Below are 16,105 nucleotides of genomic sequence, written 5' to 3'. Positions count from 1 at the left end.
ACAGCGAAATGTCCTCAAGTCCTCGCGTTAATCGTCCAGTGCTCGTTTGTCGTTCACTTTGCGACACGGTTTTGAAATGTCCTCGCGTGCACCGTCGTTCTTCAAATAGCAGCTGGTGCACAAAGCCGTAAACCTGCGACGCCAGACCCTCCGAGAAGCAGGAAGTGTAACTACATCTACACGGAGCAGAAGTGGAGAGTCCAAAATTTTGAGTCCAAAAGAGAAAAAGGAGTTTTTCCGTCGTCCTCGTGGCTCACTTGGGGGACCGGTCTTGGAGGGACGTGAAGGGGGAGTTGCTGGAGGAGGACGGGGAGACGCCCTCCATTTTGCCCGGGGAGTCTGTGGACGAGCCCACGCTGCTCAGGCTGCCGTCCAGCAGGTCTGGAGAGTGACTGGAGCGGAAAAGAAGGGTTAATAATTAGATCGGTGCATCTTTAGTTTTGTTATTTACTCCAAAATCATGCCTTTTCCTCACATTTAAACCTGTCCAGGAGCAGACGTCAAAGTGTTCCTACTGTGTTACTACCCCTTACAGTACAGTAACCCCTTTTTGTGTTTCCAATGACATCATGCATAGTTCCGGCGGCCATTTTGAACACTGAACTAGAAGAACATGTGTCCGAATGTCCAGAGAAAAAAGTAGTGCACTCGAAATTTCCCACAATGCATCTCGAAAAGTAGTGAGCATCGATGGTCACTAAACGGGTCAATATAGACCACAATGCATTGCGAGAGTCGGAGAAGAGCCTGACAGAGACAGGTCTTTGAACTGAACAACACGACTGAATGAAATCAGCTGTTTCAGTCGTGTGTTTGTGTTTAGGTCGTTTATTCATGATAAATACAAACGGTTACGGCGACAAGATGCTAACGTTAGCTGCTAACCTTTAGCTTGAGCTGTTAAATGACCGATTGCTTCCTCTCGAATAATCCAAGCCATTCATGTAAAATTCATGTGAAATAAAGCGTATCTGACTCATATTTATCCATAAATATTCCACTGTCTCTGAGTTTGGTCTTTATCGCAGAAATACATTATTCCCGGAGTTTCGCGAACTTTTAGTAGATGTAGTCACTCAATCTGCTGGCGCTTTGGACACCGGGCTATGACCTACTTTCGGTGTCTCTGAGCTCACGCTGGAGTGATTTTTCCCCCCCCTTTTTTTGTGATGATAGTAACGCCTGTAAAATTGCCAAAACAGTCGTTCTGTTTCAGAACGAGACGTCAGCTCGGAGAAAGTAGTGTCTTGCGCCCAAATCGCAAACAGAATCAGTGACTATATAGTCGACTATATAGTGCGGGCCTGTGTAGTGAATGAGGGGTCAGGGAATAGGGTGGACATTCGGATAAAGCCTGTGTCTTCTCTCTGGGGCCGTGTTTTAACTGTTATCTTCTAGAGCAATGATTACGAGTTCATAAAAATGCCACTGTCAATCAGTTGTCTTTCATTTTCATCCTGAGTAGAGATATTGTTAGATGTTGTAGTACTGCATAATTCTACTTCGGTATTCAAAATGGCCGCCATAACAACAAAAGTCACATGACAAAAGCATGCATACTTGGATCTTAAAACCACTCATGTAACTGTATTTAAATAGGGGAAACGTGAAAGAGCTTGGTCGCTTCTAACATCACCCGGGTTGGCCTCATAGAGGAGAGGAGGAGAGGCTGAATGCGAACAACATCCTTAGTCTTTTTGCGTGACTTAGCGCACGTGTAGACGACCAGACAGGTACACATCAACTCGTCTAAGCTCAGGCTGGAAAAACGGTGGCCTGTTCCTTTAAGTGATTTATAGTTAAGCTGCTCGATTTGTTTTTAGCAGGAGAGGGAAACCTTGTTCATTTGTGAGAAAAATAAAGTCACTTTTTTGCTGCTTTTCCGGCACATTTTTGTTTCGTTTTTGTAGCTATTTTCATGCTTTTCTTTTAAGCTTTTCCATTTGGGTAAAGCTCAGTTAAGGTGGGGGATAAGAGGTTAAGGAGAGAATGGAGAGGCCAGACCGGTGGCCCTTCTGTGCTCATCCAGAAGGGCCTTGTTGAAATGGCAGAAGTCAGATCTCTAACCCTCTGGTTGTGAAACACGTTCCTCGACTCATCCCTGAGAAGAATTAGGACGTTCTGATTCAAATTAGTTTTGAAAGACGCTCAGACTTAATTAGCGTCAGGGCCTTTCAGTGACTCCACTTAAGCAGATTGTCCAGTAAACGAGTCTCAAGCTGCCGCATTGTGTTGCAAATGGACCGTTCCTCTGTTAATTACAGGCCGCATCTAAAGGGTAAAGTATATTCGTCTGAACCGTCTTTACCAGGAGCTGAGGTCGGACACGTCTGAGGAGAGCATCGTGGTCGTGCCCTGGAAGAGTCTCTTGGGCTGGCTCTCCGTCTCCATTTCACCTGCAGAAAAATGTCAAGAATTAAGTTTGAACATGACAGGGACATGAGAGGAAGATATGAACATGGGACATAGACTTAAAAACATCCAGGGGGAAAATGCACTGATTTGAGTGCTCTTTGACATATTTTGATCTGTATTTTTTGTTCATGTGAAACTATCTTGATCATCTTAAAGGAACAGGCCACCGTTTTTACATACTGAGATATGTTCTTACCTTAGCTTTGACGAGTTCTTTAGGACCTGTCTGATCTTCACCCGTGCCTTCAGTCACGTAAACACAGCGCAGACGGCGTTAGCATTTAGCCTCTCCCTCTCTCCTCTATAGCTCCAAAACAGGTCAAGATAGAAGCTACCAAGCTCTTCCACGTTTTCCCTATTTAAATATGGTTACGTGAAGTGTTACACTACAAAGTATAATTACACAAAATTAAACAATGTGGATTTTCTAAGCGGATAAAAGGGGGAACTATATTGTAAGGCGTAATAATACCAGGAGTAGTTTGGCATCTGCACAGTAATCTTCACTTTACTGTGCGGATGCCAAATTACTCCTGGTATTATTACGCCTTACAATATAGTCCCCCCTTTTATCCGCTTAGAAAATCCACATTGTTTAATTTTGTGTAATTATACTTTGTAGTGTAACACTTCACGTAACCATATTTAAATAGGGAAAACGTGGAAGAGCTTAGTAGCTTCTATCTTGACCTGTTTTGGAGCTATAGTGGAGCGAGGGAGAGGCTAAATGCTAACGCCGTCTGCGCTGTGTTTACGTGACTGAAGGCACGGGGGAAGATCAGACAGGTCCTAAAGAACTCGTCAAAGCTCAGGTAAGAACATATCTCAGTATGTAAAAACGGCGGCCTATTCCTTTAACAGTTAGAGTAACATTAAAATTGATTTGAAACAGGCGAGGGGGGAGGGGAGCACACTTCACTATAGACAGGGCAGCCCTTTTCTTCCCTATTTTTGTTATTGTCTTTATCATTACGGTTGATAATAACATTGGTATTGATACTATTACTGTCACTACTACTTTTAATTGTATCATTACTTTATATTATTTATCTTATTTTTATTTACTTCCTTTTAATCATTATCTAGGTGTCAAAAGTTATAGTAAGCAATCATAGCTGAACTGGGATAATGTTGACGGAAGAGGGCAATGATGGTCATGAGAATTATATATTGTCGGGATCTGGATACAAAACAATAATAAAGTCTTCCAGGGATCAGGAAAGGATTTCCTGTTGGTTTCGTTGTACAGTTCATGCATAACAAGAAGAAGAAGAAACGTCGACTGAAGTCCTACCTTTGCGTTTGATCGGCCCCAGGATGCTCGCTCGGATGCAGTTGATGGGGCTCTGACTTCTTCGACTAAAAACAATAAAAATAATGACCATAGTATTCACAATAAAAACACGTATTGACCTAAAAGTATTTCTTACTACAGGGGCGGACTGGGACTGAAAAACAGCCCTGGACTCTGACCAGCCTGGCCCAAATTAGCGTAATTGTGACACTTCCACAAATACATATTTTAACCTCTAACCACCCGCCTTAACCAAATGCATTCTGTCCTCTTTTGGCTGTATAACACCTCATTTGAAAGCTAAGACCCACAAAACAGATCTTTTTCCTCGCATTGTTGCTGTGTTGTGTCAAATTTTGATTTTTTTTTTGTCACATTTTTGTTGCATTTTTGTCACTTTTTTGTCGAATTTTTGTTGAATTTTTGTCACATTTTTATCATTATTTTTTTGACTGGTATCATCAGCAAAAAGAACTGGAAAGGTGGTCGTAGAAACAGAAGCAAAATCATTAATATAAATAATAAATAATAATGGTCCCAAAATTGAACCTTGTGGCGCATCATACTCCACGTAATTCCTTTTAGATTCATGTTTTTTTTATACTGGGCTTTACCCAAATCTAAAAGCTTCTCGACTGGAGATCAACAATGTAACGCCTCATTTGAAAGCTAAGACCTACAAAAGTGACGGAAACTTTTCGTCACGTCGCCACATTTTTGTTGTTCTTCAAATTATTTTTTCTATCATTTTTTATCCGTGTTTTTCTCACGTTTTCATCCTCTTTTTCTCGCTATTTTGATGCTTTTCTTTTGAGCTTTTAGATTTGGGTAAAGCTCAGTTGAGGCGGGACTGGTGGCCCTTCTGTGCTCTTCCAGAACGGACATATGGCCCGTCCGCCCCCTACTTACTACGATAAGATTCCTTTTCCCCCATAGGTTTTCGATAAGGTTTTAGCTGCTTCTGCGTTTCTTACCTGAAGCGTCTGGTCGGGCTCGGGATGGGGCTCGACGAGAGGCCGTTGCTGCTCACGAGGATTTGTAGTGAAGGGGAGAAGCACTGCTGCTCGAACGAAATGAATTATCCACAAAAAAAAAGAGACTAAAGTTACAAAAAGGTTTTCTAGAGTAACAAATCTAACAAAAACGGACACAAGCACCAGAGTCCACAACAGCAAACACATTGTTCTAACGTCAGGCCTTATTAGATCAATTAAAGTTTGCTGCTCCTCTTCCTTTTTAAAATTGAATCCCACGCTTTTACAATTAGCTGCTTGACCCGGTCGGTAAACCAAGAGGACAAAACGTACCTTCTTCCCGATGCCTCGAGTGGGGGAAGGAGCCGGCGACACGGGGACGAAATCTATCCGCTTTGGAGAACAGGACGCGGACTTCTCCAGGTCATTGTCGCTCTGGAAACGAGGAAAAATGTTAGTTTGTGACGTGAAAGGTGTTATTTTTAAACAATACGCTGCTGTAGAGAAAATAGGGCTCTCTGGTGTTACGTCACAAATCAAGCGGAGGTGAATACAACGCTCTTGGCTTCATGGAAAACAATGGGAGATCGCTGGCACTGTGTGGTTGTCATTGGATTTGAGAGGATTTATTAAAAGGTGAAGGCAGCTTCGAACAGGTCAATAATCCATCTTAATTTTGTGCTGAATTTCACACATTTATGTTACACACTTTGAGAAATAATCATCATCTAAGTTAAGCGTAATGCTGACTAGAAAATCTTTAAATGAACAGGCCACCATTTTTTACATACTAAGATATGTTCTTGCCTGAGCTTAGACGAGTTGTTGCGTACCTGTCTGGTCTTTGTGCGTGCCCCGAGTCACGCAATACAAGTATAGTTATTGTGTGCACACAAAAAAAGAGAAAGTCTAGCTAGCGTTAAGTATGTTTACTCATGTGGTCCTGTTTATCCGAACAGACCAGGTGCCCTGTCGGGTACAAAATCCACTCGTGATGAGCCTAGAGCCCAAAGAACCACAATCCCATCCCTTTTGGGTTCTCTCCCACCTTTTCCTTTTCGCGTTCACCTGAACTGTTGTATACGTATGGACTCAGTTACAACTTTTTCTGTTTGAACTTTGCCTGGACACTAACCCACCTGTAGTGGTGGGAAACAAACTTATTGTGAACGGCAAATATCGATTGGTTTGGATCGACTGTTGTTTTGGTTCAATGGACTGAACTATCCCCTCCTGGAGCCGCCACCTTAACGCGGTGGAGGGGTTTGAGCCCGAATGATCCTGGGGGCTCTGTTGTCGGGGTTGGTGCCCCTGGTAGGGTCTCCCAGGGCAAACAGGTCCTATAGGTGACGGGTCAGACTAAGAACGGCTCAGCAGCCCATTATGAGAGACCAACAAGCCCGGTTAATCGTGAGGCCGTCCTTCTGTGGACCCACCACCTGCAGGAGGAGCCATAAGGGGCTGGTGCAATGTGATTTGGGCAGCTCCAAAAGCCCCCACCACCCGGTAACGGACAAGTGGAAGAAGATGGATGGATGGAAGGATGGACTGAACTATTTTTTTATGAAACAAATGATAACTAATCAAAAGTGCACTTCTATACAAACTCTTATGAACAATTATCTGCTGATTGTACATACTGTAAATCATTTTGTAAATATCTTTTCCACTTAATAACAAGGCTAAGACACGTAAACTGTACCTGCACCTCCCTGAGCCGTACCTACCTCTTCTGGCCTAGTCCAATTCTAACCGACCTCACGAGCACCCTCCATACATGCTGCACATGTCAACTTGTCTAAGCTCATGCAAGAACATATCTCAGTATGGAAAAAGGGTGGCCTGTTCCTTTAAGAAGCTCTTTGTTCTTTCTCGTTTATTCCGCTTTAGATTTAGCTAAAGCATGACATTCTCAGGCAAAAACGCTGTCCATCTGCGACGCTCTGAAACCACCCAGATGTTCGAAGAGCCCTAGACTTTGGTGAAGGAACAACAGCAGTTCCTTGTAAAGTCCTTGTTTTTTAGTCAAGCTGTCCGTTTCCACACTCAGCTGCATTTCTGGTTATGCAAAAGCCACTCATGGTTTCACCCAGGCTCTATAGCTGTGGGTAGATCTCGTTTTTCTAATCCCTTCTTGGGGGAGCATAACAAAGGCGTGCTAATTAAGCGATACTGTAAACGACTGCAGGGGGTGGGTGTCGGCCGCGCTGTCCCCTCCACCGAGCGGGGCCTGAGTCCACAAGACAAGTAGCTTAGGAAATGTTTGTATTTGAGCCTTTTGTGACGAGAAAAGGCCCAAGTGTATTCGTACTAGGTCTCTTGAACGACTTAACACGTAGCCCTCAGCTTTAACGGGATTATTTTAACTGTAGGAGTATTATACTACCGACTCAGCCTGTGCTTGAAGACTGGTGGCCCTGTTAACTCCTTTGACTTAATCTAGCAGGTTTTCAGGCGTCTGAGGAACGGAGATCCACAGCAACAACGCTGAAACATGCTGAGAGACAAAAAAAAAGGATTTATTAAAGATGGTCTTACCAAACTGAGGCTCTCTTCCCACGACTGGCTCATTTGCATGGCAGCTTGGACTTCACTGTTGGACAAAAAAAACTAGTATTAAAAGATAAATCAATTTCACAACCTGAGACTAGTTTGATCAGATGCTTAAACATAGTTCAATCCATAATCGTTTGGTCATTCAACACAACATAACTGAAACTGCGACCTTTGTGAACATGTTTAATCAATGAGGGTCCACAAAGTTAGTGTGCCTCATTAAACCCTCATTAACATCAAATATCTCCACAAATTCAAATTATTTTTATTCTAGTTTTACCATTTTCTAAAATCCAAAAGACTCACCGCTCATGAGCCGTTTCCCTGTTCATCACATCCACTCCTTCCTCCTACAGGACGCAGAAGAAAACAAACATATTTGGTACAGAGAGAAACAAGCGACTGTGGGGAAAGCTGTGAAATACCAAATATTTGGGTCTCAGCTTGTCGGCCTTTGGTTATGGCACGAGTGAAGCACAACCGCTTTAAAGGAACAGGCCACCGTTTTTACATACTGAGATATGTTCTTACCTTAGCTTTGACGAGTTCTTTAGGACCTGTCTGATCTTCCCCCGTGCCTTCAGTCACGTAAACACAGCGCAGACGGCGTTAGCATTTAGCCTCTCCCTCTCTCCACTATAGCTCCAAAACTGGTCAAGATAGAAGCTACCAAGCTCTTCCACGTTTTCCCTATTTAAATATGGTTACGTGAAGTGTTCCACTACAAAGTATAATTACACAAAATTAAACAATGTGGATTTTCTAAGCGGATAAAAGGGGGAACTATATTGTAAGGCATAATAATACCAGGAGTAGTTTCGCATCCGCACAGTAAAGTGAAGATTACTGCGTGGATTTCGAACTACTCCTGGTATTATTACGCCTTACAATATAGTTCCCCCTATTATCCGCTTAGAAAATCCACATTGTTTAATTTTGTGTAATTATACTTTGTAGTGTAACACTTCACGTAACCATATTTAAATAGGGAAAACGTGGAAGAGCTTGGTAGCTTCTATCTTGACCTGTTTTGGAGCTATAGAGGAGAGGGGGAGAGGCTAAATGCTAACGCCGTCTGCGCTGTGTTTACGTGACTGAAGGCACGGGGGAAGATCAGACAGGTCCTAAAGAACTCGTCAAAGCTCAGGTAAGAACATATCTCAGTATGTAAAAACGGTGGCCAAACTTTTGATCAGGGTAATTTGGGTATTTTCTTGTTTCATTATGATTTAAAAAGAGCAAACTCAGTTGTTTCACCACAAATGGCTTCACACGACCAATAACTATGAATGAAAAACAAACCAAACCTTTTGAGCACAACTATAATAGAAATCTTACAGAATACCTGGACGTGACAGATAAATTACACACGTTTCACTTGCAAATGTTGGAGTCTGTTACTACCAAATGGACATGCCTGGTTGACCACTGGCCCTGTTAACTCCCTGTTGCTCTGGCATGTTGAGTCACTGTGCTTCCCTATGGCTGTAGAGGGACACAGTGGTCTGACATGCTCACCTTAAACACGCCGCGCCCTCGTGTCTTACCTGTTTGATCTGGTGAAGTCTGGTGCTGGGAACTCGGATCGGAGACGAAGGGACCTGTGGAGGTGAAGATGCGGAACAGAATCTCAAGTAAAGCTGCAAAATAAGACCTACAAAACTGATGGATAAATGGATCTTTTTCGTTTTGTTTTTTGCCACTTTTACCATAGTTTCTTTGTCACCTTTTTCTTTTAGATTTGGGTAAAACCAAACTGGAGAAAATGTGTAAAACCATATTTCAGTGAGTTAAAAAAATAAGATTAGATCATTGCAAAATGTATCAATAAAAAACAGATCTTTCAATAGGAGTTCGGGAATGTGATGTCATATCGCTAAACATTATGGGATTAGCAATTGTAAACTGATGGAGATTTTTAAAGTTAGAATAGAGTTCAGGAAATTCCAGTTACCATGGAGATCCGCCATCTTTGCAGCTGTTAGCATACATTTCCACTGACTAACATTAGCTAAAAACAGTATAAAAAGTGGAGAAAATAGCCGTGGAACAACTCCGTTAGCTGCTGGTAATTACATCTAACTCACTGTGGTGTCCAAGTGTAACAATAACTCCAGTATTTTAACTTTTAAAATCTCCATTAGTTTACAATTGCTGCTAATCCCATAATGCTTAGCGATATTATGTCACATTCCCGAACTCTATAGATACAGACGGCATCTCGTCACAGAAGGGGGCGTGGCCTCGCGGAGGGGGAAAATAGAATCTTTTGGGAAACACATTTTTTCACTCTTTTTAGCCATTTTCTGGTGGAATATTAACGTATTTATCACATAAATAAGTCAAGTGTAAATCGGGCCCATATGGATATTTTCTCACAGCAGATTGTTCTGTAGAAGTGAAAAAACGGCAGTTGTAGCTAGTGCTAGCTAACTGTTAGCATTAGCCCGATGCTAACATGTAGCATCATGTTAGCATTCTCCGTTATTTATGTATTTATGGGATGTTGAACCACTTTGCTCCTCTCCATGTCTTTGTATCATTATTTAGTAGAAAACTATATTCATAATTCAGCATTTGTTAAAGAAGTTTTTGAATAATTAGAGAAACATTACATTTTTTCAAAATTGTTTTCCCCCCCCATGCCGTCTGTATAGATACAGACGGCATCTCTGGAATCGCCCATATATGGTCATGTTTGAAAACAGTTAAGGGGGAAAACAATTTTGAAAAAAACAAAACTTTCTCTAATTATTCAAAAACTTCTTTAACAAACGCTGAAATATGAAAATAGTTTCTACTAAATAAAGATACAAAGACATGGGGAGGAGCAAAGTGGCTCAACAGCCCATAAATACATGAATAACGGAGAATGCTAACATGATGCTACATGTTAGCATCGGGCTAATGCTAACGGTTAGCTAGTGCTAGCTACAACTGCCGTTTTTTCACTTCTACTGAACAATCTGCTGTGAGAAAATATCCATATGGGCCCGATTTACACTTGACTTTATTTATATGTGATAAATAAGTTCATATTCCTCCAGAAAATGGCTAAAAAGAGTGAAAAATTGTGTTTCCCAAAAGATTCTATTTTCCCCCTTGGCGAGGCCACGCCCCCTTCTGTGACGAGATGCCGTCTGTAGCTATTGTTCACATTAAAACACTTGGACACCACAGTGCGTTAGATGTTTTTACCAGCATGGAGTTGTTCCACGGCTTTTTTCTCCACTTTTAATACTGTTTTTAATGTTAGTCAATGGAAATGTATGCTAACAGCTGCAAAGATGGCGGATCTCCATGGTTACTGCGGAATTTCCCGAACTCTATTATGACAAAGCCTTCACTATTTATCTATAGAAGAAAAAAAGACATATGTAGGAGTATTATACTACCAACTCAGCCTGTGCTCTGAGACTGGTGGCCCTGTTAACTCCTTTAGTTTCCATTTTAATCTAGCATGTTTTTAGGCGTCTACTCCCACAAAGAAGAGTAGCCGACATCGTCAGCACAAGGCTGAAACATGCAGGACAGGACATAAGTCTTTAGGCAAATACATCACATCAGCTTATATTTAGAAAGTCTGTACCATGTTGGGTCTGTTGACAACGGTCGTGCTGTTTCTTCGGCTTCGCAGAACCTCTCTCTGGAAAACCTGGGTGTTATCGCTGCAACGACAAAAGAGTCTCGAGTTAAAGACGAAACTGGAAAACGTCAAAGAAGCAGAAAAACACTGGACGGCAGAATCGGGTGGAAATGACAAGTATGACTGATTGTCACGCAAGATACTGAAAATAAACTTTTGATTATTTCCAGCACAACACTGAGAACATGTCTCTGTTATATCAGCTTGTTAATTATTATCCAAGGCTAGTGAGAACATTGATTAAAAACATTATCTAGTCCAGTTTTATCACTGATTTTCATTCACAATCTAATCGATTTATAATGACTCATTATTGGAGGGAAAAGAATACATGGAAAGGGCTCTTGACAATCGGGCAAAAATCAGCAAAATCAGAGAGGTCTTGAACACGATTTGAATTAGATTTTTAGCCATGTTTTGGTTTTTATTTTGTCTTTAAACCCTTGATTCGGCTTCACCCAAATCTAAAAGCTTCTCGGCCGGAGAATGTACCAGAGTAATGCCTGACCTGAAAGTTTAAGACCTACAAAACTGATTTGTCCTCCTTTTCGTTGCATTTTTGAGATTTTTCCGTTGCTTTTTTGTCCCGTATTTGTCACTTTAACATCTTAACCCCCACCTGATCTGGCGTTACCCAAATCTAAAAGCGCCTTGAAAAAAAAAGGCGTCAAAACAGTAACAAAACAAGGATGAAAACACAACAAAAAAGCAACAAAAGAACAACAAAAACACAATAAAACGCAACAAAAACATTCCAGAAAAGCAACAAAAACACGGATACAAAGTGACAAAAGTGTGATGAAAACGTGATACAAAAAGAAAGAAAAACACAACAAAAAAATGTACAAAAACAGGTTTGTAGGTCTTAGCTTTCAAATGTCACACACTCTCACTCTCCAGTCCAGAAGCTTTTAGATTTGAGTGGAGAAAATGGAGAGAACTGGAGAAAATACGGCTCGGTTAAGGCGGGGGATACAATCTTGACACAAGATTAAAAACATATCAATTACAACAAAGTATCGCAATATCAGTAGGCTACTCAAGTTGTCGAATACCGCAATTCCCCCCATATCGTGCATCCCCTTCACCCAACCCCCACCAGTCAAGTTAACCCCTTAACTCCCACCTGAACCGAGCACTTTTTCTCCAGTTTGGCTTTAGCCCAATCCAAAAGCTTCTGGAAAAAAGCTGTGAAAATAGCAACAAAACTGAGACGAAAACAATGATGGAAATGTGACAAAAAAGTGAGAAAACATTGACAAAAAAGTGACGAGAAATGGATGAAAAAGTGGCAAAAATGTTACAAAAATGTCACAAGAAATTGACAAAAAAGAAAAAATGTGACAAAAAAACGACAAAAATTTGATTAAAAAATTACCAAAAAAAGGTGATAAAAAATTTAACAAAATGTGACAAAAAATGACAAAAATGTGACAAAAAATGTGACGAAAAAATGACAAAAATGTGACAAAAAATGACAAAAATGTGACGAAAAATTGATTAAAAAAAATACAAAAATGTGATAAAAAATGGACGAAAAATTGACAAAAGAATTACAAAAATGTGATTAAAATTCGACAATTTTTTTTTACAAACATTTGACAAAAAAAAGACAAAAATGTGAGGAAAAAATTACAAAAAAAAAGTTACAAAAATGAGTCGAATAACCAACAAAAAAAATGATGGGAAAAAAAAATCAGCTCTGGAAAAAGATCCTCTCGGTTCAGGCGGGAGTTAAGAGGTTAACAACCCCACAGTCAACATAATCCAATCTGACGACCTGTAACGTTAAATATAGATGACAGCAAACAACCTTAGCCCGTTTATCATGGGCGCACTGTTGGACCTCCTCAGGTGTCCGTCCGTCTGAACCAGCGCGGATGGTATTTCCAGATCGAGCTCCATCTTTTCTTGTTGCATCACAGAGTTCTCCATGTTTGACCACTTTCAATCGAAGATTATCTACCGGCCCTGCGCTGTTACATGGTTACAACCGAAATGCGCCGTTTTTGGCCCCTTCAGAAGCAGTAAATACACACCATGGCTCGTGCTAAGCCAATCAAGCAGCTAGTATCGCAATCCCCCCAAAAAACAGCAGCAGCAGCAGCAGCAGCGAGGCCCTCGATTTCAACACTCCTAACTTTGTTTTCACAGCATAACAACGGTGTAATTGGACGTCTGTGTTGTCTACGCAAATAAACGACAAGAGCTGGCGATTAAAAGCATTGCCAATGACATGAGGAGAGTCTTTAAACTTTACTTTTGTACTTGGAGCCTGCTACACAATGCCTGGTGGACGTGAGCTACCCGGACCCAGCCACTGCACTTTTGCGCCAATATCTACAAGATTTTCCGCCACATTTAGTCCCGATGCAAAATTAACGTCGGACTCAAATTAAAAGTAGACGACGTTAAACTTTACTACTTCGCGATTGCGGTCCGCATTGCGCGAGTTTGCCCCCACTTGCTAACACAACACGGCTAGCTAAACCCGAAGCTACTGTTATGTTATGCTCGGCGGTGGCTAATGTAAGCTAGTTAAGTTGGCCCGTTTCCCGGTTTAAGTTGGCCCGTTTGCCGGTCTTCAATGTGGTCCGTAGCTCGGAGAACCTCCAGGGCTTCCAAAATCCCGTTTGGTGGAACAAATGTAAGCCTTGCAGTCTTGTATTTTTGGTTCTGTATCGGGCCGCGGAAAATGAGCAGAACTGTCACTACCCGATCTGTGCCTCCCATTATAACTCCGGGGACACTGCCCGATTTGCGTCACAAAAAAGTACACTGCGCATGCGTGAGCCGGTCTACCATCTTGAGTACGGCGAGGCTAATAGGACAAACAGTATGAAATTATACATCGACTAAGTTAACGTTTGGATCAATTAAACAATACATACTCCGAATTACTAATTTTCGTTACATATCAATGTATTTATGCAATTTAAGCTAGTACATTTGAAACGCTTACAAAAGAGACCATCATCGCTTTTTTTTTTTTTTTTTAGGGTTATCGGCATTGATTTTACAACGCAGTTAAACATTTGAGCTAAAACGGCGTGTCATATTTATCTATCCCAAGCAGTTAAATGATAGTTGTGTCTTACCCCAGTACGTGTCGTCTATGGATGGAGCGCAGATCATCAGGTGTAGTCGCAGTTTGCGGCAAACTTCACGCCTCCTGTGCGTGTGACAGGTCCAATGAAACTGCTCGGTTTGCCGGTGTGCTCTCGCTGCTCTGCATCCCGTGGCTCTCGGATAAACCACTATTTATCTTCTCCTCTGCGACCTAAGCTGCCTTCTTTAGAGAGGCAAGTCATGAGCACTTACCATGTGCAGACACGCATTTCCAGAGCTCATACAAAAGCACGTTTAAAATGTAAATTAAACAAAGCAATAACGCTCGACCCAGGTCTGGAGGCACTGGAGTAGTTTTGCATTATAAAAGCCTGCAGAAAATAGTTAGTCGATACTACTAGCTCAGTGGCTGCTTTTAAATAATGGTAGGTAGAAGATTTGCCTCTAAAATCCTGCACTCAAAAAGGTGTTTCGGTCAGAAGTGCCGTCATGCACGAGCTTCATATGGAAGCTGCTGCTACGCACAACACCTGAGGTGGCAGTAGTGAGTGTAAAATGACCAAGTTGGATCTAGCCCCTTTAAGAGCATGTTTTGTACTGATGGCTTGTTGCACAATGTGGCTAGGCTAGTTCCTCTGAGCTGAAGCTGTGGGCGCTAGTACTTCCTGTTTGTATTAATTTCCATTAATGTCAATGTCAATGTCAATTTTATTTATAAAGCACATTTAAAAACAACCATTGTCGACCAAAGTGCTGTACAAGAACAGTAACAATATGTACAATAAACACAATAAAAGTTAAACACAGGTAATATATAAAGGCACAAACTGTATCTGGTCTACATGGAACCGAAGGCCAAAGCAAAAAGATGAGTTTTTAATTTGGTTTTAAACTCCTCTACAGACTGAGCCGAGCGCACATGTAGAGGAAGGCTGTTCCAAAGTTTAGGGGCCGCCACTGAGAAGGCTCGGTCACCTCTGGACACACGCTTGGATTTAGGAACAGACAAAAGAAGCTGGTCTGCAGACCTCAGAGCTCTGGAAGGACAGTAGAGCTGCAGCAGTTCTGACAGATACTGAGGTGCCAGCGAATTTAGGCATTTAAAAACAATCAGCAGAATTTTAAACTTGATGCGAAAGGGAACTGGAAGCCAATGTAAGGAGGACAGAATGGGAGTGATGTGCTCCCATTTTCTTGTGCCGGTCAGCAGGCGGGCTGCGGCATTTTGGACTCCCTGCAGGCGCTGGAGGGATTTAAGGTCCAGCCCTGTGTAAAGGGAGTTACAATAATCCAACCTTGAAGTGATGAAGGCGTGTATCGCCTTTTCTAAGTCTTTTTTTGGCAAGTACGCCTTAATTTTCGCAAGAAGTCTTAGTTGGAAGTAGCTGGCTTTTACAACTGATCCAATGTGTTTTTCAAATTTGAAGCAAGTATCAAAAGTCACCCCAAGATTTTTAACAGTGGGGCGGATAAAGGAAACAAGAGGCCCAATAACACTGTCGGTCTTCAGGTTTGACAGGGGGTTGCAACTTCCGAATACCGCTATCTCTGTTTTGGTTTTGTTCAGAGACAGGAAGTTTGAATTTAGCCAAGACTGGACGTCACTCAGGCAGTTTGTCAAGGTTGTTAAGGAGGTTTTACTGGTGTCGACTGTAATTGGCAAATATATTTGAATATCATCTGCAAAGCAGTGATAGGAAACATTATGCTTTTGGAAAATAGAACCCAGTGGCAACATATATAAGGCAAAGAGGATTGGACCCAAAATGGATCCCTGAGGGACCCCACAGCTAAGGGGGGACACAGTGGACGAGAACTCTCCCAAGTGCACAGAGAACATTCTGTCAGAAAGGTACGAGCGGAACCACTGGAGGGCTGTACCCTTGATGCCTACACACAACTCCAGACGAGATAAAAGTATTTTGTGGTCAACAGTGTCAAATGCAGCGGTAAGGTCAAGAAGAACAAGAACCGCTGATTTACCACTGTCCACAGCTAAAAGCAGATCATTAAAAACCTTTAAAAGGGCAGTTTCAGTGCTGTGTTTTGTTTTAAAACCGGACTGAAATTTCTCCCCAATCCCATTAAAATCAAGATATGACTGAAGTTGAATATAAACAACTTTCTCCAAGATCTTTGACAAATAGGAGA

The 16,105-nt window shown here is 41.7% G+C and overlaps 1 protein-coding gene across 2 annotated transcripts; it reads right to left on the bottom strand.

The window, feature by feature from the left end:
* Positions 1-239: 239 nt before the first annotated feature.
* pabir2 (PABIR family member 2) lies at positions 240-13,643 on the bottom strand. 2 transcript variants are annotated; one of them, XM_079556277.1, is made up of 10 exons: positions 12,699-13,643; positions 10,829-10,907; positions 8,787-8,840; positions 7,546-7,589; positions 7,222-7,276; positions 5,017-5,118; positions 4,684-4,769; positions 3,710-3,774; positions 2,309-2,396; positions 240-392 (listed from the first exon to the last, which is right to left on the bottom strand). In XM_079556277.1, exons 1-10 carry the CDS (start codon positions 12,818-12,820, stop codon positions 254-256), a joined length of 834 nt encoding a protein of 277 aa, XP_079412403.1. In that variant the 5' UTR covers positions 12,821-13,643; the 3' UTR covers positions 240-253. The 2 variants fall into 2 exon arrangements, with proteins under 2 accessions (XP_079412403.1, XP_079412404.1); XM_079556278.1 differs by having other exon boundaries at positions 2,300-2,396; positions 12,699-13,642.
* Positions 13,644-16,105: the final 2,462 nt, after the last annotated feature.

This window comes from Gobius niger (assembly GCF_951799975.1).
Source record: "Gobius niger genome assembly, chromosome: 5".
Classification (NCBI taxonomy): domain Eukaryota; kingdom Metazoa; phylum Chordata; class Actinopteri; order Gobiiformes; family Gobiidae; genus Gobius; species Gobius niger.
The sequence above is the reverse complement of the archived record's forward strand: the minus strand, read 5'-3'. Positions and strand labels throughout refer to the sequence as shown.

Coding starts and splice junctions, on each gene's coding strand:
- pabir2 (XM_079556277.1), bottom strand. CDS start 12,820: ATGGAGAACTCTGTGATGCAACAAGAAAAGATGGAGCTCGATCTGGAA. Junction 3,775..4,683: donor AGCCCGACCAGACGCTTCAG/GTAAGAAACGCA, acceptor TATTGTTTTTAG/TCGAAGAAGTCAGAGCCCCA. Junction 2,397..3,709: donor GGGGCCGATCAAACGCAAAG/GTAGGACTTCAG, acceptor ATTTTTCTGCAG/GTGAAATGGAGACGGAGAGC.